Source organism: Brienomyrus brachyistius, chromosome 8 (genome assembly GCF_023856365.1).
Source record: "Brienomyrus brachyistius isolate T26 chromosome 8, BBRACH_0.4, whole genome shotgun sequence".
Lineage (NCBI taxonomy): Eukaryota > Metazoa > Chordata > Actinopteri > Osteoglossiformes > Mormyridae > Brienomyrus > Brienomyrus brachyistius.
Window position 1 is genome coordinate 14792316 of NC_064540.1, and position 21116 is coordinate 14813431.

Sequence of the window (21116 nt, forward strand, 5' to 3'; positions counted from 1 at the left end):
CAGACAAACTTTACTCTTGGGGGGGGGGGGGGGTCCAACATGCCCAGGAAGTACTGATAGCCTAGTGTGAGATCACCCTTAGAAGTTACTCCTGCTCAGAGGTTTCCATGCAGCAAGGAAGTCAAGTCAATGTTGAGTGTGACTCAAGTTGAGTCTTCAGTATGAAACACAGTGTTCAATGAGATCACCTACAATGACATGGTACGCATGTTAAAACACCCACCAATCTAAAGTAGCACACTGCTGAAATCCTATGTGCTGCCTTTGCTTTGAAGGATAAACTGACTTACCTACTATACATGCACTAACTAGGAGTTATCCCTTACTAGTGGTAAACCTCTCAAGCTGTTTCAGCACGTCCCACCAATGCTGGGCTCCATCTCCTGGTTCCTGCGGACTGTGGGTCAAAGTGGCCCCTACTTCACTCGTGCTGCCTGGATTCCACAGTCAGTCAATCCACAGCAGAGCTTGGATTCCAGCTTACGTAAGACATTCGGCCATAATCGAGGGTAACAGGACGCTGACTGAGTTCCGTGGTGATGTTTCATGCAAAATTATATAACTAAAATGGCAGACCTAGCTGACTAGTCGCTCTCTATGTTCACATTGGAATTAAACTTAATGGTCTCTTTCCTAGTCAGTTATGGACCTAATGTAGACACTTCATGAGAGACCAGTCTGTGTAGCCAGTCTGGTTAATTAAACCATTCATCCAGGGGGGCCTGGAGCATTTCCCAGGCAGCAAAGGGGCACAGGAAGGGGGACACCCTGCGTGGGATGCCAGTCTGTCCCACACAGACACACAGAGGCAACCTGCCCAGCACAGGAAGAATATACTATGAGGAGCCAAGATTAAAACCAACACTTGATCCACTTTAATGGTCAGATCGTTCGTCAAACAGGAAAAAAGAAAGCAAAAGAAGAGCAGGGAGTGAGTGACCCTCGTGTACAGCCTTCCGTTGCACGACCAGTCGTGGGTGAGGCACTCTGAGGAAATGGTGAGAGATGGTGAGCATACTCTTGTTCAGCAGTCAGCATCACCCCGGGCTCTCATGAATATTTGTGAGCTCCTGCTGCCCTGGATCAGGTGGCCCATCTCGGGCCTGCTTGCACACAGCCCCCGGTATGTCACCTGGGGGGCAGGTGACTGTGGGAGCTGGCTGGCCGTCGCTATACCAACAGGAGGAGTCGCAGATGGCCGGCTCCTGGAGCTGACAATGATGCATGCCCGCAGTGAACATTCCGGAAGGAGTCGAGAGGGAGCGCATCGCTGTAACCTTCACGGCCGAAACACAGAGGGCAGGCATCGTCCTGCTTAGCATCACTTACATGCTACAAGTAGCATTTTGGCCTCAAGTTACACGGCAGCCAGAGTTCTCACTGCCTCCCTCCAGGGAATGAATATATCCACGGCAGAGACTGGGGATTAAATGAACACTCCTGAGAGGCGCAAAACGTGCTGCGTGTGGAAAAATAACATAAATCAAACTGAAGTTTTGTACCTTTTGTGCCCTTTGCCGTCTGGCTCTTACTCACCATTCATTACCCTAAACTGGGGAAGCACCACTGCTGTGACAGGCTTCAGGACGACCCTGTCGGGAAAGGCGCTATATAAAAATAAACTGAGCTGAACTGAAAATCAGCAGCGTTGAAGTCACTTTATTTCCTTGTGTGGTTCCCTTATTCGTTAATGTGATGTAAAACGTCAACAGAATTTATACACATAAATATTTGTATGTGGATTGAGTGATATGGAGGCATTTTATGGATGGACTCTTTCAAAAATGATCACTTTGCACATTCTTACTATTCCCTGTTATACATGTTTGAGGCATGCAGTAAATGAATGACACAAAGTGCTCACATTATTACTGGCAACAGCCCGTCTGCGGTAAACAGTCTATTTACAGCCAGTGAGAGTAATAAATATTAATGTATATTACAGATGTGTATCACATGTTATTGTGAACTGAAACATCTCATTCAGGGTAAAATACAAAAGAGAAGAAACCACAAAAAAGCAAATTCCTATTACTCGGTGAAAATATCGCAGATATCAAAACGATGTCAATTGTAAATTGCTGCATGTAAGTATGGAAAACATGGTATGCAGCTGTAACACAAATCATTACCACACCTGAGAAAATGCATTGAAAAAATGAGAAATATGAACAGAACAGGACACAAGTTATTGCAAAGTGTCAAACAAAGCAGTTCACATTTAAATAGCTGATCTCACAGCAATTTTAAGGATGATTTTTTTTTATATATGAAAGGCAAACAAAAGCACCCATCACGTATCTGCTCAAGCAGTAGTGTGTTTAGCTGGACTGTACTTAAATAAGACAAGAGGAAGTCATCTAGTCGTGTGAGGAAGTCGCCTGATAGTGTGAGGAAGTCGCCTGGTCGTGTGAGGAAGTCGCCTGATAGTGTGAGGAAGTCGCCTGGTCGTGTGAGGAAGTCGCCTGGTCGTGTGAGGAAGTCGCTTGTTCTTGTGAGGAAGTCGGCTGGTCGTGTGAGGAAGTCGCTTGTTCTTGTGAAGAAGTCGCTTGTTCTTGTGAGGAAGTCGCTTGTTCTTATGAGGAAGTCGCCTGGTCGTGTGAGGAAGTCTCCTGGTTGTGTGGCCTATCCATTTCTCAGTCCTTGGTAACTTGTAACCCTATAAACGTCTCCATGAAAATCTCTCCCAATACATGAAACGTATCTCGACTCCCCAGCGAAGGTCAGCTACCCTCACAGCTAATGAGTGATATGGACAAAAGCAGCCAACTGCTGTACGTGTGGCTTATTAAATCTGAGCCAATTATCGCTGCCTCTCAGAAACATTTGCCTTTCAAAACATAAAAAAGAATTCACAGAATGAAAAAAAGTACCCTGATTGTTTTTCCTTTAACAAAAAACAGTGAATTAATAACCAAACTGAACTTGTCATCGTATGAAACATTACAATGAAAAATCAGTTAACTGGTCAACTGGTACTGTGATGCAAAAAGAACAGTGTGCACCTTAGTATGGTGGATGGACGTGAGCTTGTAGTGGTACTGTGACGCACCATTTCTGCCCATAACTATATTGCTTTCATCACTGGAAAATCATAGCTGGTGAAAGAAGCCCACGTTCAGCAGCCCTGTAGTTAATTAAAATATCACTAAGTGTCCGTCTCTCACCACTCAGAAATGATAACCAGCGAAAATAATTCAGCATCCAACAGGCCCGTGCCGGCTGATGCCTGACTGGGCCCTCTGCCTCGTTTCATGCGCCTCGGTTTTGCACAGATCGATAAAGGTTACCTGGGTGCCAAACTACTCACAGCTGTCTAAAGAAGAGTCAGCAGTTCCTGTAGCTCAACAAGCAGATTATGTGGCTGGCCGTGCAAAGCTTGTGGACGTCAATCACAAGAAATGCACATTAACTGTAACACTCCCCTCCCCCCCAGTGTAAGTCACTTTAGATAAAAGCATCAGGTAAATGTTAACCAAAATGTAAAGTGACTTACATATACATTACCTTGCAATTTTGTTTAACTGTATCCTGGCACTAACACATCAGATCTAACTATCAGATCATCAGATTAACAGCCAGAAGAATGCCATGAGTTGCTCTGGGAGGGGGGGCTGGATTGCCTTTGGTTCCAGGCTAATAAAAGTTGAGCAGGGTCCGCTGCGTTAGTAGGTGGGCTTTTACCGCATATCACTCCTCAAAGCAGCACAATCGGTCTGCTGTCACACATGTGGTGTGAACGAGGACAGCAGGCTGTTTAAGGTGTGTGGGCGGCGAGCAAACGGCTCGCTAGCAACATCAAACCACAACCTCAGTAAGTGCCATGCACGACCATGACCTGGACGATGGATAGATGTGTTGATGGATGAATTTAAACAGTTAAACTTTTTTTTAAATGTCCAAAGGCATAGTCCAAGGTCATGGCTTCTCCAGCGCTGGTCTCCACTGCCTGTGCTCGGCCTTCCGATTCTCTCCCTCTGTTTCGAACCCGTGTTTCAGACTGCCGGATCACGCCTACATCCCAGCGGCTGGCGGGGCTGACGGTGTCCGGCCGTCCTGTCGCCTGTCGGCAGCCTGCGTGTCTCCAAGTCACGTCAACGCAGCAGCGCACTGGCCAATCCTCTCTGCCACCCCAATCGCCACGTCACTCACAGCGAGTCTCACGAGTGAAATCCGCAACGATTCGTTATGTTAGTCCGTGTCGGGGATCGTTTATTCCAACCTGGAATTCCGGGCTTAGACTATAACGAAACTCAAAATTGTTGCATTCGATTTGTTTCGTGGAAGCTGATGCGACAGCCCGCCACCCATTTAAAAAATTTAAATAATTACCCATATAAAAATAAATGTGAGTATCATAAATAATTCATAAAAATGTCAGAAATTGTTATGTACAGTTTGTACAATACCTAGTTTACATATTTACATGTCACAGGGTATAGAGGTCATTTGGAGAGATAAGGCTTTGAATTGTAGCACCGTAGGTCTGGTAAAACACGGTAACATCTGTCAAAAGACAAAAAAAACAAAGCTGTATGTTTTAGTGGGAATCGTCTTGAATTTTCATTAATGGTGTATCTGTTTGGTAATATTATATACAAATAACAGCCATTATATATAGGAAAAAGGTAAAATACCTGTTGTCTCCTCCAGAATCACTTCACTTTGACATGCAAGCCAGAGCCATTGAACAGGGTACACTTCCCACAGTAGCCTCCACACATTCCCGTCACTTTGCTGCCATCCTGTGGAATAAAGTGGAACTTCAGCACCAAGCCAGCATCAATAGAACAGTTGGGCTGGCTTCTGCATACCCCAGTTCTCCTTGAGGTACAGGCACATACACAAGAATATACGACAGAGATCAAGTCTCAGAGTCAGAGAACAGGGTCAGCTGTCATCCCCAGGGCAGAGTTAAATCCCATCAGCCCATCAGCTATGCCATCATTCTGTTTGTGGGGTCAAAGCGACAGAGATGGACACACTGCCTAAGCTGAGCTACCCACTGGCAAACACACTCCCCTCAGAAGGGGTCTTTAAGATAACCTAAGTGTTTAGCAGCCTTTAGCAGCACTCAGAAGATCCATAATCCTATGTAACTCATAATCTCTGCAAAAAGGTTCATCCGAGGTTAAGGCCTGTCTGACTCCACGAGCTGTAATTCTCTTCCGTACAGTTCAGATGGAAGCGCAGGTCTTCCACTGCTCTCCATTGTCCGTTCCCTCTCTGTCTTCCCAAGTCCCTAACCCCCCCCCCCCCCCCCGGCTTTTCCGAGTCGCTCTGCAGCCCACAGAGCTGCTGGTGGAAGCCCGCCCATGTCTCATGTCCATCACAAAGTAAGGTTTTGAGATCCGCTCTCCACCTGTGCACTGGGGGCCCGGAGCTGCCGCGGGAAAGCCAGTGGGGAATCGATCGTGCGTAGTACACGAGCTGCAGATGCCTAACTAAGCTTCATGCTACAGGAAAATTTGCATGTTCTTTCATTCCTAAATGGTCGGGTGTAACTCCCGAAATATCTCCTGCTCAGTTAGTGACAGAGTGCATGACCATGAAATCGTAACTATGAAAAGTTGGGATGTAATTACAGCTAAGTACAGTGCGATTCATATCTGAGAGCGTGAGAACGATAAGGGGGGGGCGTGAGTGGGGGTTGGGCACTGCTTCTCCAGTCACCTGTGATTTTTGTATGTTCGCCGCCGCATAGTTTCCTTGGGCGATCCATTTCGTGTCCTCAGCCACGAGAAAACCGGTCCCCGCGAGGTTGATGCTGAACCGCCCCTGTGAAACACAGCAGTTGATTTGCACCCGGCTCGCCAGGAGGTGGCGCCAGTGGGGCTTGGTAATACTCATACTAGGTGAATCAGCAAAAAGCAGAAGGAAATACAGGCTTAGTGAGAAAGAATAGCCTGTATTAGAAGAGCCTGTATTATTGGGAGAAATAAACAAACATGCGTCTGCATGTTCTTTGGTTCCTGTCACACGGTCTGCAGTCAACAAAGATGCATGATGGAAACGTCAGAGTTGGTACGTCCCCCTCCACAAAGTGCTGACTGGCCATGACTAAAGTGTACCCAGTGATCACAGGCCGTCCTGGGGAGGGGGCTCCCTTCTGACAGTGCTCTTAGGCAGATGGTGTCCTGGGGTGGGAGGGAAGCTCTGTAAATGTAATACCCCCCTTCCGGGGAGGGGGCTGGGGGGTCTGTAAGCCTGATGCCACTCTTATAAACACGTCGTAGCAGGAATTCACTGCCGCTTTCAGAGCCCCTATGAAATCAGCTCCGCATATGGATAAAACTGGTCATTGCCTAGGAGTCTCTAAACTGTCTGTAATGTGACACCACGTGTGTGTGTGTCTTTGTGTGTCTGTATATGTGTGTGTGCGTGTGTGTGTTTGCCTCACGACAGTCTGGCATCCTAGTTATGGAAGGTGGATGGATTGCTGTGCACATGGCTTAATAGGTAGACAGACAGGCAGGTAAACAGACAGGCAGGAAAGCAGACAGGCAGACAGGAACGAAGGCAGGCAGTCAGTCAAACAGGCAGGCAGCCAAACAGACAGGCAGGCAGCAAAGCAAACAGGCAGGCAGGCAGACAGGCACGAAGGCAGGCAAACAGGCAGGCAGACAGAAATGGAGGGCTACATGGGATAAAGATAAGGGCATGCTCACCTGCGGACATTGGGCGGCGCTGTAACAGTCACCAGCTGTAGCGAAGGGTACCTGGTGACCTTCTTGCGTCAGGGCAAACTGCCAGTCGGTGGCTAAGAGAGCAGAGAAGGCGCATGTTCAGCACAGATGACAGCCTGCACAGGTGCCTCAGCTCCATGTCACCGGCCCGTGGATAAAAGACGCCTCATCAAAAACAGCTCCCCACTTTCCGGAGAGGAACAGCTACCCCTTCCTGTCCTGGGGGCTGTCAAGTATGTCAGTGTGATTAGAAACGTGGCGGCAATCTGTGGCCTGGGGGCTAAACCTGGAGCCCTCACCACTCCAACTGTCAGTTACTCCGCCAACATAAAGCACATCTTGAACCAATTAACCCCTCATACTTGGCCATAATTAAACATCAGCACAATTTAGCAGGAAACGAGGGGGCTCTTGTCCGGGTCTCGTTGCATCTTGGGAAGCAACCTAAGAGTCACCCCCTAGTGACTCACTGATGATCTGCATCTTGCCGAGGTCTAGCCGGACTTTGCTGAAGGCTGACAAGCCAGCCGCGATGTAGTCCTTTCGGCAGTTGCAGTCCTCTCGCCGCGTGCCATTGTAGGGGCACTCCATGGGATTGCTGAGCCTGAGAAGGAGGAAAATGCACAAGAGGCTCTTCCGTTAGCCATGGAGAGAGGAAAACTGTTCCCTGGGGTCACTACTGAGGCTGAGGCGCACCATCACCTGAACCCGAAGACCTCTGAGAAGTTCTCTGTGCTGCCCTCCCTCAGCGTTATGTACTCCTTGGGGCTGCCTGAGTGCATGCCTGCACAGTAGATCTGGGGACAATGGGGGAGAAGCTGAACCGGTGTCTGCAAATACCCAGGCATCAAAATCATGTCCAGAGGAGAACTGGAGATCCCTGGAGTCTCACAGGTGTAAGAGCCAAGACTCACCAGTGCCCTCTTGAGGACAAAAAAAAGATACAGTAAAGTTGGTTGGGGAATTCTCCATCATGTGCGTTAGGATTTCCGAGTAATACGGAGGCTCGGAGGAAAAGAGTAATCCTTCTTAAAACAGGTGTTTAGAAATTTCACACAAAAGCTAGTCTCCTGCTAAACATTTACATACATATGAGCAGTGGTTGGCAGGGTTCCGCTAATCCGCTAACCACTAATTAGCGAAGCAAATTTTTTTGTTACCGGATTAGCATTTCCGCCAACTTTACAAACTGTAAGACTAATTAGCTTCTGATAATTTTTTTTCTGCTAACTGTAAATCCACATTTTTGTGTAAACCCTAAGATCATACATATTTGTTCTTGGTTGTTGTGAATGTGTCTGCAACAGTCTATGTGGCATGCTGTTGGCTGACTACATGTAAACATAACACGTGATTGGTTGATAACTTGTCAGATTTAAGGTAATCTGGGCTAAATGTAAGTAAATGAAGATAAAATCCATTTAATCTGGGGTACCTTGAACTAAGTGGAGAACAGAGGCCTGTGTATCACGAAGATGGATTTCTTGCTTAGCCAGATAACTTGTCAAAATGGACTTTATGTTCATTCACTTACATTTAGTCCAGACTACCTTAAATCCGGCTAAGCAAGAAATCTTGCTTCATGATACCAGCCCCTGCTTGTATTTTCAGGGCTCTGGCTGACAGAGCTAAAGACCAATAATGAGCTGAGTCCCAGGTAATTGGCGCCATGTTTGTAGCCCCCAAGCGGTTTCACTAAGGGCAAAGTATCAGCACGGGCCTGTAGACAAAGATGTTTATATCTTGCAAATAGAATATAACAGAAAGAATATCACAATTTGTTAGATGTATTCCAGAGCCTCTAGAGAGTCCAACCATACCCAGCTGCGTAAGTCCTAAATATCCCCTGGTCATCACTCTAGTCTGACAAAGAAGACTTCAGTATTAAACCGTTTTTTAAGGGTTTTTAAGGGTTTAAGACCTACAAATGAAAGCTACATCCATGTAAGAAAAGTTACGGGATAGCAGTTAATGTTGGCTTCCACTAAATTAGTGGAATTAGTGAATTAGTGGTTTATCAGTTTAGTGTTATCCAGTTAAACTTTGGAGTTAGCAGATTAGGGGTTATCAATGCTAACTTTCCCTAGCTGAGCCCATCACAGCATGTGAGACAGTGTTACTGGACAGCATAGCGGGGTGCACTGCCTCACCGTCAGCGCCTTCCCCTCGATGCTGAGCAGCTGCTCCCCGTCATGCAGGACGCCAGTCAGCCGCTGGACCTCACTGCAGCTGGCTGCTAAATGGCCTGGGGAGGCAGAGAGGGGGGCTAGGGGTCAGCGGGGAGCAGCGAGGGTGGTGGGGGTGGGGGGCGGCGGAGCAGACTTTCCCATAACATAGTGTCACTCACAGGGAGGGCTGCTGCACCTCCGGCGTCCCTCGGGTTTGTCCTGGGGGGGGCAGCCTTCGCTGTCCTCGCCATCGGAGGTCATGCACTGCACGGTCCGCTCACTGACCCCCTCGCCACAGGTCACAGAACACTGGGGGGAGTACCAGCTCATAAACACGCACGTCCCACACCCCCCTTAGGATGACACGCTCCATATTCTGCAAGGTAACAATAAGCCCTTTCCCGGCAAACTTAAAACCACTAAATTAACTGGGAAATACGATGAGGCCACAATACCCAATGACCGGGACTTCCTAACGGTGCCGTGAAGGAAACCAACCAGCCTCCCCACCCCGCAAGGCAGAGCTGTAACCCCAGCATCTGTCTGAGCACCTTTGATGTGGACCAGAAGTTTTGCAAACCAGAGCAAGGACGGTTTTAAGCTTCATACACAAAACAATGCAAAACAAAATGTCATGTAGCCGAGGCAGCCCACACACAGCTTCTTACATCTCATTTTAGATTCATGAACAACGTGCCTTGTTTTCCTGCAGACATAAGGACCATCTTTGCGGTTTGTGTCGTTCATACGATTGCTTATATAGTCTGATTTTACAGGTTACTCACCGGTCCCCAGATCCCGGCCCTCCAGGCTTGCGGACGAGAGCAGGGAGGCAGGCTGCACACCACCACGCTGTCCGGCGGCGTCCCAGGGCAGCTGAATGACGACTGGTACCCGTATTCATAATGATCCTTCCCAGAATGCACTTCGCTGCAAGACACCAGTCTCCTCCGGTAGCCGTGTCCGCAGGTTGCCGAGCACTGGCACGAAGGCAAGCGTGGCGGCGAGAGAGTGGTTAGCAGCCTGGTACTAAGATGTCAAGGCCAACATGGGTGCGGATTTACAGATGACCTGATCTGCCCCAGGATCGCAGATGTTACACAGTGATCAGGTCAAACCACTGAAACGCCCAGTGTGGGGAATTTCAAACACGTAACAGCTGACTGACAAACCCTGCAGCATGCTAAGTGACCTAAACGACTTTAACGATCGATCGAAACTCACCGAGGGTGAGCACTTATTAGGGCACGGCAAAGAGAAGCATGGCTGTTTTGACGATCTGACTCTGTGTTCATAAACACAAGAATGTGTGGGTCAAAGATTAGCTCTTGAGGTATGTACATGCTTCATAAAATGACGGCCTCATAGCCTACCTGGGGAGCTCTTGGCTACTATGACCTAAATACAAACCTCCTACAGAGCTGCCAGTGTGTCCTGACCGGACGAACCATCAGAGCCAATCAGCTGCACTCCTCTGTGATTTCACTGCGTTATATTTGATGTTAATTGCGTGTGCTGAAACCTGAAGAGGCTCTCTTCACTGTCACACCGCTATGTCTATCTGTACTGAAAGTACTTTCCGCTTCCAGTGTGTCAGCCTGGATTTCTGTCCGGGTGTCTGGCCTCTATGACGCTTGTGTTTGATGGGTGGGGGCGAGGCTCACCTCTGACCATTCCCCGGTGATCCACAGGAAGTCACACGGCTGGGGATTGCAGCTCTCCGCGTCGGCCGGCTTTGTTAGCTCTGCGCAGAACGCATCGTGCACCTGCTCCCCGTTCCGATTCAGACACATCACCTCCCGCAGTCTGCGGCCTGACCCACAGCTCTGGCTGCACTGCAAAACAAGCAGACACCAAGGCCGTTAAGCGGGCGCGTGAGCATCACCGCCACAAGTGCACGGACCCCCAAGGTCGTCTACAGACGGGGGGGGGGGGGAGGCCGTGTCCCAGGCAGCGAGGGAGAAGAAAGTCCTTCTGTCAAAGCAAGGATCTAAGTAGACTGGAGGTCTGAGGGTGTAATCTATCAAAAATTTTAATCCAAAACAATGTGCAGTGAGGCAGATAATACATCACAAAGAAGCAGGTGCCAAGGAAGGTGGAATCTCTCCTCGGCTGAGCTTCTTCTAAACGGCTAGTGGTGTCTGGTTACCATGGGGCCGAGAGCCATAGAAGACATTACAAATCCCCGCAAGAGGACAGCTATTCCCATTAAAAAGCCCACGATGACTAGGTCACAAGTGCAAAAATGTAACGCGCAAAGGGGCGGCTCACAGCTGCCCGTCATCAGGAGGTCGCTAGTTCAAATCTCACGGTTGGATTTGTGATTTCACCATCGTGTCACTGCGCGAGACCCTTAACCCCAGGGACTGTCTGACCCTGATCTCTCAACCGTATGTCGCTTTGAATAAAGGCGTCTGCTAAATGTACAAATGTGCGTAAATATAAGAGCATTCAGCGTGGTAAAGACAGAGCGATTGAAGCCTCTTCATTTTTCTCCACAGGGCAAAACTCACCTGGCTCTTATGTAACCTGTAGCCGGTCACCACTGTTAGACAGTTACAGTGAGGCGGTGTGTTATTACTGGGGAAGACAGTCTACCAGTTCATAAGTTAATGCTCTCTTGTCGCTGTAATCGAGCAATGGCTGCTTATATGGTTCTGAGTACCGTATATAGAACCATACGTCATGAATGCAAGGGCACACTGAGAGTCCCTCAGGCCTCCCAAATGCATACCAGCCGGACCGTGTCCTGGTCTATGTTCAACCTTGTCAAACAAGTCGAGCTCCCCCTAAATGTGACGGCGAGGGGCATGCCATAAAACAGGCTGCTTTTAAATTCAAAATTCACATGCAGAAAGTCAAATGTTTAGAATTCCTTTTGAACCCAGTAATACAATTATAGGCGTTTTACCATGTTTTCTAAGAAAATGCAAATACTTCTAGACCCCAAGGGCTCTGAACAGACTCTGTGTTGCCTTCTGTGACCTGACAGCAACTTATAGTGTTTTATTCTTGCTGATTGATCTTATCCACAGACAAGCAAACCATTCCCTTATTTATCAGTCTGTCGTCATGCCCCCGCCTTGTCAGGCAGGCAAATTCTGAGACTCCTATACTCAGCCGTGTTTGCATGTTGCTTTTGAGATTCACTAACAGTGCAAAGAGGTACACCATCCTACAAAGATAAGGTTGTTTGTTTCTATCAATGCAAACCAAATAAACCTTCCAGCATATTTGGGAAAAACATGAAGCTAAAAAGAAACACAGACAGACAGGCACACAGACAGGCAGGCACACAGACAGACAGGCACACAGACAGACAGGCACACAGACAGGCAGGCACACAGACAGACAGGCACACAGACAGACAGGCACACAGACAGACAGGCACACGTGTTCCCCATACAATGGCAGCTATGCAAGGATGATTACCATGCAAGGATGCTGTACGTATTTGTGAGAATAGCGTCACATGACCTGAGTGCAGTTCAGAGAGGGCGAGGAGCCCCCCCAGCCCTCTGCGGGGCAACACCCCCCATCCAGCGTCCAAGAGCCGAGTAAGCACTCGTAATGGGCTCCAGATGCGAGAGCCAGTGGGGGGGGGATCGCAGTCTCCAAGCGGGGATTTCACCTAATTATGCTCCGCTGCTACGTGCTGAAATTTCATGCTGCTCCCTGACCAACCATGCTTAAAATTCTCTCAAATATATATATATATATATATATATATATAAACTTTATTTTAAAGAGGGGGTGCAAGCTGTGCTATGGATCTGCCACACAAAAAGGCCGAGTTAGAGACAGACGCCGTCCTTAAACAGGCCCCATAACAGATTAGTGCTCTTCAGAAAGAATCCTGCCGTTCCGGTGGCGTGAATGGTGATGTCATGCCCGCCGGCACAATTACAGCAATTACATGAACCTAGACCCGACAGACCGAGAGACCGTTTGCCCCTCAGCCCAGCTCCTTTGGTCAGGTCTCCTCTGGCTCTCTCTCTCTCTCTCTCTCTCTCTCTGTCTCTGTCTCCGGGGTCCTGGAGGGGATTGCTGCCCACCTCTGTCCAGTCTCCCTCCGTCCAGCGGTAGGTCTCCGGGCACTCGGCGACCTGGCAGGTCCGGCTGGACGGCGGCTGGGCGGACGGTGGGCACTCTGAGTGCTCGGCGCTGCCCTCCTCCGCGATGTCGCAGAAGACGTCCCGCGTCTGCATCCCCCTGCCGCACGAGGAGGAACACTGTGGGGAGACGGGAATGTCGGAAGCGTAAGTGACAGCCGGGACAGTGACACGTTAGCCGCTTCGGCAGAATGAGTAGCGCCAGGCTTCCAGCTTAAACACACACCGGATGTACCGATATATTTCATTGTTCAATATGTGATATATGAAGGAAATAAACATATAGATGTGCAGACAAAAGTCACTGGAAATATCAAATGAAGATTAAGGTGATGCAGTGTTGCTGGGTAACTGTCAACCAGGTGAGACAAAGGGCAACTCATCTGGATCTGGATGATCGCAAAATGTTGCCCAATGCAGAGCAAAGTTTTTCAAATAGAAATTTGTTGCCCAATATCAATGGGAAAGTGCCTAAGCAGCACTGGTCAGCAGCACTGCCCAGCAACACTGCTCAGCAGCACTGCCCGGCAACGCTGCTCAATAAGGAGGAAGGAACCATCACTGTCTGTTAACAAGCCACTGCAACTTTTTCAACTTTATGCAATATTTTACCTTAAAAGAATTGAGTTTAATAACTGTATTGTTTTAATTGTTCAAATTTCTGCAGTGCACAACAAATGTAGGATATTATTAATTATTCTAAAACTTTGTTTATCTTGCGAGCAAGAAGTTCATATTTTCATGTTCAGTGAACAAGCAACGCAAACTTGTTTTTATGAATAATATAGTAACATTTTCTTGTTTGACATGTCAGCAGTGGTTGATCCTGCTGATGGGCTTAATGCTCCGCTGTGTTCCATGGCATGAAGAATGATTCCCAAACAATGGGCAGTATCCTCTCAGCCTCTTCTGCATGATTCACATCAGGGTCTAAACCAAATGTTACATATAATGACTGGCAGCTCACAGGAAGTTCACCGGCGGCTCACCAACAATCAAAATCTTCTTTGAACAATGCAATGATAGTGATGAAAGGAACAATTTTAAGGTGAGATGGGAGAGGCGCTTGTAAGCCCAGTTTCTGCTTTTTTTGTGTATCGATTTTGTGTATCGGTTCATCGTTTTCGTCACTGACCAGACCTGTAATCTTAAGGGTTTAGGGTCTGTGCCGAAACTGTGCAGTAGGGGCTTTACACTGTCCCTGGAGTTACAGACGCCCCAACTATCCCTCGCACTGTTCCTCTGAATGGAGGTGAAGATACAGGCTCTGGGAGGAAAGTTACAGTTGCACAATATCAGACATTTTATCAACACAGAAAGAGACTCTTTCTGGGAATTAGCTTTTAAACCAATGCAGAGTTTCATAATTGACCTGGAACTGTGATGTCCTCTACAAAACACTGTAGAGCATGTCAGATTGTTTTTATACTTTCATATCCGTATAGCATTTCAGATTGTTTTCATATTTTCATACATGAAATACCAAGCAAACGGGATGAAATCCCATTAAGTAATTTTCCATGCTTGAGTAGAGCTAGTAAGCGATGGAGTGTCCGTAACAGTTTGTGTGCCCCCCACTTTCAGCAGGCAGAATCCCAGTAGGGCGCCCTGGCACCTTTCCCCGGCTAATAACCACGACGTGCCTGTGGAAGGCGAGCACGGCCCTCGCCCACCCAGCTACCCAAACGGCTGAGCGCCAAGGGGGCAGCGGGGCCCCCAGGAGGAAACAGTAAATGCAACCAGATGCACACACCACCGGGACCCAGGAATCCACCGTGGGAATTAGAGTGAAAAGCTCTGTGGGAAGAGTCTGTTCAAGGGCATGTTCCCAGTTCTCCCAGTGGAGAAGATCCAGGTATCTGCTGGAACGATTCATTATTAATATCACCATCTTCTAACATGTCCTGGTAAGAGTTATTATTATTATTATTATTATTATTAAGGGCTATTTTTTTGTTTTTTTCCCCAAGTCTCCTTTACCAAGTCTATAAACATGAGCCAAGTCTCTGCTTGCTAATGTAATTCCTGACTGCATAACAATGTAACAGTACACACACCAACACACAGACACACACACCAACACACAGACACACACACCAACACACAGACACACACACACACACACAAACCGACACACTCACAGACACACACACGCCGACACACTCACACATACACAAACAAACAGACACACACACACATACACACACACAAACCGACACACTCACACATACACACACACACATACACACACAGATCATGTTTCACATGGCAGTGGCAGGACTCAGCGCTCTCTCCCTCGCCGTGATTTAAGTCGTAAATGTCAAAGGATCCTTCCTTGGGACAGACATTCGACCGAAAACACGATGCTCTCTGTGACTCTCCTCGCTCATCCTCCATCCATTTTCTTTTTGCTGTCACATTTCAGGTTGTGATGTCGGTTGTGTCATTTCCACTAGAAATGACAGCGCTATTTCCAGCCTTGGTGGCCTTTTTTCATTGGCTCTCACAGAAGGGAACTCCTTGGACCAGCCACGTGACGAGGGGAACATTCAGCGGCTGTGTTTCCTTCCCCCTCACCCCCTACCCCCGCCTGAAGCACCTGTAGACCGCCCCGTACGCACCCTGCACTCGAAACAACAGCCCTTTCAGAGGATGCGTTCTGTTTTCCCTATTTGCACTGCGCTCCATCCGCTCTGGAGCCAGCTCTTGGGGAGCGAACCTCACAGAAGACCATCCCCTGGTTCCCCCTCCCAGGGATGGTGCACAGATGTTCTGTTCTGTGCCTTCTGGCTACGACGACACGCGGGCTGGTTTCCGGACGTCCCAGTGCAGGTCGGGAAGTCCGCCGTGTCTAATACAGTAAGCGGGTTCCCTCTGGTGAGTCACCGGTTCCTGAGGGTTCCTCTGGTTACAAAGGCAAACTCAGCAAGGCCTGACCAAGGCTACCGTCCCAGGGTACGAAGACAACGCATGTATAGTGATAGATATGTAGGTATGTCTGAGGCTAAGGCAGTGCCTGGGTCAGGGGGCAGTGCATATGGAGGGGAGGTGGACATTTCAGCTGCTGATTTCGACGCACCTCTCCCCAGCTGCCAGTCTTCCACTTGGGGCATCGACCCCCCTGGCAACGGCGTTGCCTTTTGGGGGGGGGCAGGTTCTGGCAGCTCTCCTCGGGAACAGGCCTCCCGGATCGGGACACGCAGGTCACTTTGCGGTGCCTGTATCCTTTCCCACAGGCTGCGGAGCACTGTGACATGGAGAAGAGACTAAGTAAAAGGTCAATCAAACTTTGTTAGGTAGCTGACTGAAAGGGTCAAACATGTATAACGGCAGAAGGGTCACTAACCGGATTAAAAACAATATAAAAGAAAAATCACAAAATGACATTATGACTTTGCAATAAAATACAATATTATATAGATGCAGGACTAGTTTAGGAGGCCAACCACCATATTAAATGCAGTTATTAGCATCTACTAGTTGTAAACAAATATAGAAATTTGTGGACTACAAACAGTACAGAAGTCAGGAGTTTGCTATGAACGTAAAAACCTTCATCATGCCCGAGGCTGAACAAACTCTTTGTGGGTCTCCCCTGGAGGAAGTGGCTGGCTGGCGGTGGGATTCCGATTAAATCGGGAGTTGCTGTAATTGGCTGTTTTTGTGTGCTTGCCAAATGACCCTATGCTACCGCCCCCCTATTCCCTCCCGCATGGTCACAGGATTAACCTCCCCGATGGGCAACACAGGAGAGCGATTTGGGGTTTGACATGCTCAGTCAGGACGTAAAGGGCAGGGGGCGGGGTGTGAGGGCCAGGGGGCGGGGCTCCAAACCAGACCAATCCTGGATGAGCATGCTGTGTGGAGTCCTCCCCCCTCACCACTGGGGGTGCTGAAAGGTGTGCTGCCCTGACCCAAAAGAGAAGGGGGTGGGGGGCGTGGGGATTTACATGCCTGACAAGTAGAAACCACTAACCCAGCACAAGCCAATCAACAGAGCATCTCAATGACAACAAACTGAATCCTGATGCAGAGCTAGCCTGCTTTAGTAACATTATCTTAGACCAGTGTTCCCCAATCTGGTTCCTGTGGACCTGCAGACAGTCCAGGATTTTGCTCCCTCCCAGGGAGTAAAAATGTGGGCTGTTTGGCAGGGAACTGGGAGGGAGCAAAAACAAGGACCGGATTGGGAAACACTGCTTTAGACACATCCTTCTGTATATTCACATTTAATCAGAAAAAGTGCTCTTTGAAAAACTTCATTTTCACCAAGAATACAGAATTGACCTAAATGTATAAGATTTAATACCTACAGGACTCGGAGCACTATTTTACAGAAATACGTACGTACACAAAGTACGAACACAGATTACCGAGAGCACTATGTCACAACTGAAGGTGCTAGGCAAAGGTGGAGGAGTTGTACCTTGCTCGTTCAGCAAAAAACACAAGCTGTAAAACAGTTAATTACACTTACAGTACAACCTTTAAACATGCCTGATGTTTAATCAAGAGATGCAGGACTGAACTAAATTTCTCAAAACAAAAGAGAACAGTTCCAGTGAATTTCATTCTATGGAAGTAACTCTTTAAAAAAAAATAAAAATTATCCCAGCCCATGGGGAAAGACAAGAAGACAAAGAGGTTCCCTTCCTAGAAGTCTAAGCACACAGGCTGGACTGTTTGTCTCGAATAGAATGCTACCCAGGATCCCCTTCTCAGTCAGGGTCACCTGTCCGGGGCGGAGCACTGAGCCGAGCCAAATGATTCAGGACGTCACCACGACTGGCTCATCTAAAATAACCTAAATATGCTGAAATGTGCACTGATCACTTCCAGGTGCACGTGTTACATGTATGGACTGAAATGTGCACGTTTTACATGCATAACCATCCATCCATCCATTTTCCAAACCGCTTATCCTACTGGGTCGCGGGGGGTCCGGAGCCTATCCCGGAATCAATAGGCACGAGGCAGGGAACAACCCAGGATGGGGGGCCAGCCCATCGCAGGGCACATTCACACACCAGTCACTCACGCATGCATACCTACGGGCAATTTTGTAACTCCAATTAGCCTCAGCATGTTTTTGGACTGTGGGGGGAAACCGGAGTACCCGGAGGAAACCCCACGACGACATGGGGAGAACATGCAAACTCCGCACACATGTGACCCAGGCGGAGACTCGAACCCGGGTCCCAGCGGTGTGAGTCAACAGTGCTAACCACTGTTACATGCATATATTAATATTAAATCATAACACGCAGCGTTGTTCATGCGGACTGTCCGGTGCAGACCCTTCATTAAATAAGTACAGACAAATTAAATGCGTATTGCCTTTTGTTTCAGAAAAAGGTTATACTCGCTTTTTATTATGTTAACAAGAATGTGATTATGCATGTCTGTGGCCATGACGTCGCTCTGAGGATTGTGTGTTTTGCCAGAAAACAAACCAAAGAATCATGTTTCTGTAATGGCCTCTAATTAACTTTAATTGCTGACAATGAACAATGTGAAATGATGTATGTTTGAATAAAATTAAATAACATTCAGCACAATTGTCCTGAAGTACTGAAAAAATTACTTACAAAAGTACACAAAGTAGTGAAGCTAGCGGTCCACACATCATTTAAGAAGACTGTTAAATGTAGCATTTTCTGTTAATGATATATTCACTGCAAACAATAATGCGTAAATAATCCCAGTACAGAAGTCATTTATCAGATTTCTCAGGTTACTGGAAAACCGTCGCATAATCTTTAAAGCTTGAAAGCATCTTCAAAAAGACCATCTTCATAACACCTTCAAATATTTAGAGTGACAGCAAAAACACTGAAATCTGGCACCGACAATGACTGCACCCTACACTCCTGTTCTGAAGAGTATTAACACACCATCAAACTAGACTTCAAAGTTTAAGTTGAAGGTATAACTGGATAGGGACATTACATTTTCCAGCGGCTTGCGGAAACAGCCTGCAGACCTTTTGGGAGAGCGGACTCTCTGTTCGAGAATGAGGTAGACATCTGACTGGCCGAGAGACAGATCTCATGAGACATAATGATCCCCTGATGAAACATGTCTGGAATCTGAGTAACATGGATGCAAAGCCAGGACCTTTATGCTAAATTAACCTAGAACGACAGCAGAAAGCTAAACGCCATGCAAAAATGTCAAAAAGATAATGTTGTAAAAACACACATTTGCAAAAACATACTGATGTATATTCAGAGTTTGTTACAGTGAGGACCAAAATATCACCTTAAATATGACAATATTACACCACCTGTAAAATATTTATCTGCTATAGTGCTATGATGTAATTCAGTTCCTTGATTCGTTAGAGCACCATTTAAAGGATGTATTAATTCCTGGCTAGATGCTAGTTCAAGTGATGTCTGACAGATGAGCTTTATATTCCATGAAATTATGAAACTATACTATAAACTATATTATAAAACTATAAAAACTATATTAAAGACAAATACCAACTTGACATAAAGACTTCAACAGTGATTGCAATGACATAAGACCACGCCGCCCACAAAACAACATGCCAGGTTCATGCTACGTATAGCCGATTCAATCCATCCATGCACCAATCAATCTTTCCAGTTTCTGTACCCACTTGTCCTACGCTGGGTCACGGGGATCCAGAGCCAATCCCAGATGCAGGGGATACCCCAGGAGGGGGCGCCAACCCATCACAACAGTGTGTGCAAGTCACGCCTTAAAGAGCAATATTTTATAAACTAGACTGGTTTGGAAAGGAGCTACTGGTCCTAGAATTAAATAGGTACCGTAAAGCTGATGATACGCAGGGCAACTTTCTGAGCAATGTTGCTGACCAGTGTTGCTCGCGACCTTTCCCAATGCGTATTGGGCAACACATTTTTTATTTGAGAAACTTTAAATTGGCAATGGGCAACCTTTCGCGATCATCCAGATCTAGATGAGATGTCTCACCTGCTAGGTAATTACCTAGAAACATTGCTGAAAAAGGTGCCCTGTGGTTCATTACCTTTACGCATCATCCTTTGACGTACTATGGTGTGTATTACGCGTTATGTGTCTTCTAACGATCCCCTGGGACTATGGGGCTACTGTCTTCAGTTTAGATCTTAAGCTAGTTTCCATAGTGATGGATGGGTGACGGGTGAGTGGCGATGTTTATGAGCGTACCGAGCTCCAGGGGCCAGCGTTCCAGTGGGGGTTCGAAGTGCAGGGCTCCGTATTGCACTGCTCGCGGTCAGGGGGCTTGTCTAGGATGTCGCAGCTCAGGTCGTTAAAGAGCCCCCCAGTGGGCAACTGACAGACCACCTGCCGTGTCTTCATCCCACCACCGCAGGTCTTTGTGCACTGGGGGCAGGGATTGGGGGGCGTGGGTGGTTAGGAGACCGGGTGAAGGAGGAGGGGCATTTCCCATGCCCCCACCCAAAAGGGGCGCCTTGACTCTCTTTACTTTTAAGCAACAGGATAAATGGCACAGTAACAGTGGAAAAAGGTTATAGTAGGAATGGCGGGGGTGTGCTGTGGGGACGCTCACCTCGCCCCAGCTGCCGTACACCCACTGCGGACAGGGCTCGGACTGGCATGATCTCAGCTCCTCGGGTCTGGTTTGCTCCTCGCAGCCACCGGCGGGGCTGCCGTTCTCATCTTGGCACACAACGACACGCCTCTGGAAGCCGCCGCCGCAAGTGCTGGAGCACTGCAGTAGAGGGCACTGTGTCAGAGAGGGTGGGGCAGGGGCCTGTTGCATCGGGGCTAAAGCTTCCGAGTGGCAGGTCAATCATGACCCTCCCAAAACTGTACAGGAGGCCGACTGCAACATGAGGGAAGAATCCAGCTAGTGAGGTAGGTGGGAACTTACAGAACCAGTCAAAATTCTGGACACACCTGCTGAAAATCATTTGTTTTTCAACAAAATAATGATCCTAAGCACGCCTCAAGGTTATGTAGTATTATTTTGTCAACAAGGAGAGAGATGGAGTGCTGTGACAGAAGAAAAGGGCCCCAATAATCCCAACGACCTAAACCTTAGGCCTCCGAGTTTGGGGTGAGTTGAATCGAAGAGTAAAGCTAGTAGAATATTTGAGACAATTACTTTCAGTCCTTTTAGAATTACATCATCATATGAGCTATAATAAATG

General features: G+C 47.7%; 1 protein-coding gene across 2 annotated transcripts in view; it reads right to left on the bottom strand.

The window, feature by feature from the left end:
- Nucleotides 1-1643: 1643 nt before the first annotated feature.
- Nucleotides 1644-21116, bottom strand: part of adamts9 (ADAM metallopeptidase with thrombospondin type 1 motif, 9) — a 42309-nt gene continuing 22836 nt past the window's right edge. Inside the window, exons 27-40 of one of the 2 annotated variants that reach the window (XM_049023008.1) lie at nt 20513-20674; nt 20149-20325; nt 16046-16213; nt 12910-13086; nt 10519-10689; nt 9640-9834; nt 9034-9163; nt 8837-8931; nt 7389-7483; nt 7157-7290; nt 6669-6760; nt 5674-5778; nt 4638-4745; nt 1644-4506 (exon numbers count right to left, since the gene is read on the bottom strand). In XM_049023008.1, the coding sequence (XP_048878965.1) occupies nt 4656-4745; nt 5674-5778; nt 6669-6760; nt 7157-7290; nt 7389-7483; nt 8837-8931; nt 9034-9163; nt 9640-9834; nt 10519-10689; nt 12910-13086; nt 16046-16213; nt 20149-20325; nt 20513-20674 (1791 nt within the window). In that variant the 3' untranslated portion in view covers nt 1644-4506; nt 4638-4655. Of the gene's footprint in view, nt 4507-4637; nt 4746-5673; nt 5779-6668; nt 6761-7156; nt 7291-7388; nt 7484-8836; nt 8932-9033; nt 9164-9639; nt 9835-10518; nt 10690-12909; nt 13087-16045; nt 16214-20148; nt 20326-20512; nt 20675-21116 lie in introns of those variants that run through there. The other variant, XM_049023009.1, reaches the window with a different exon arrangement.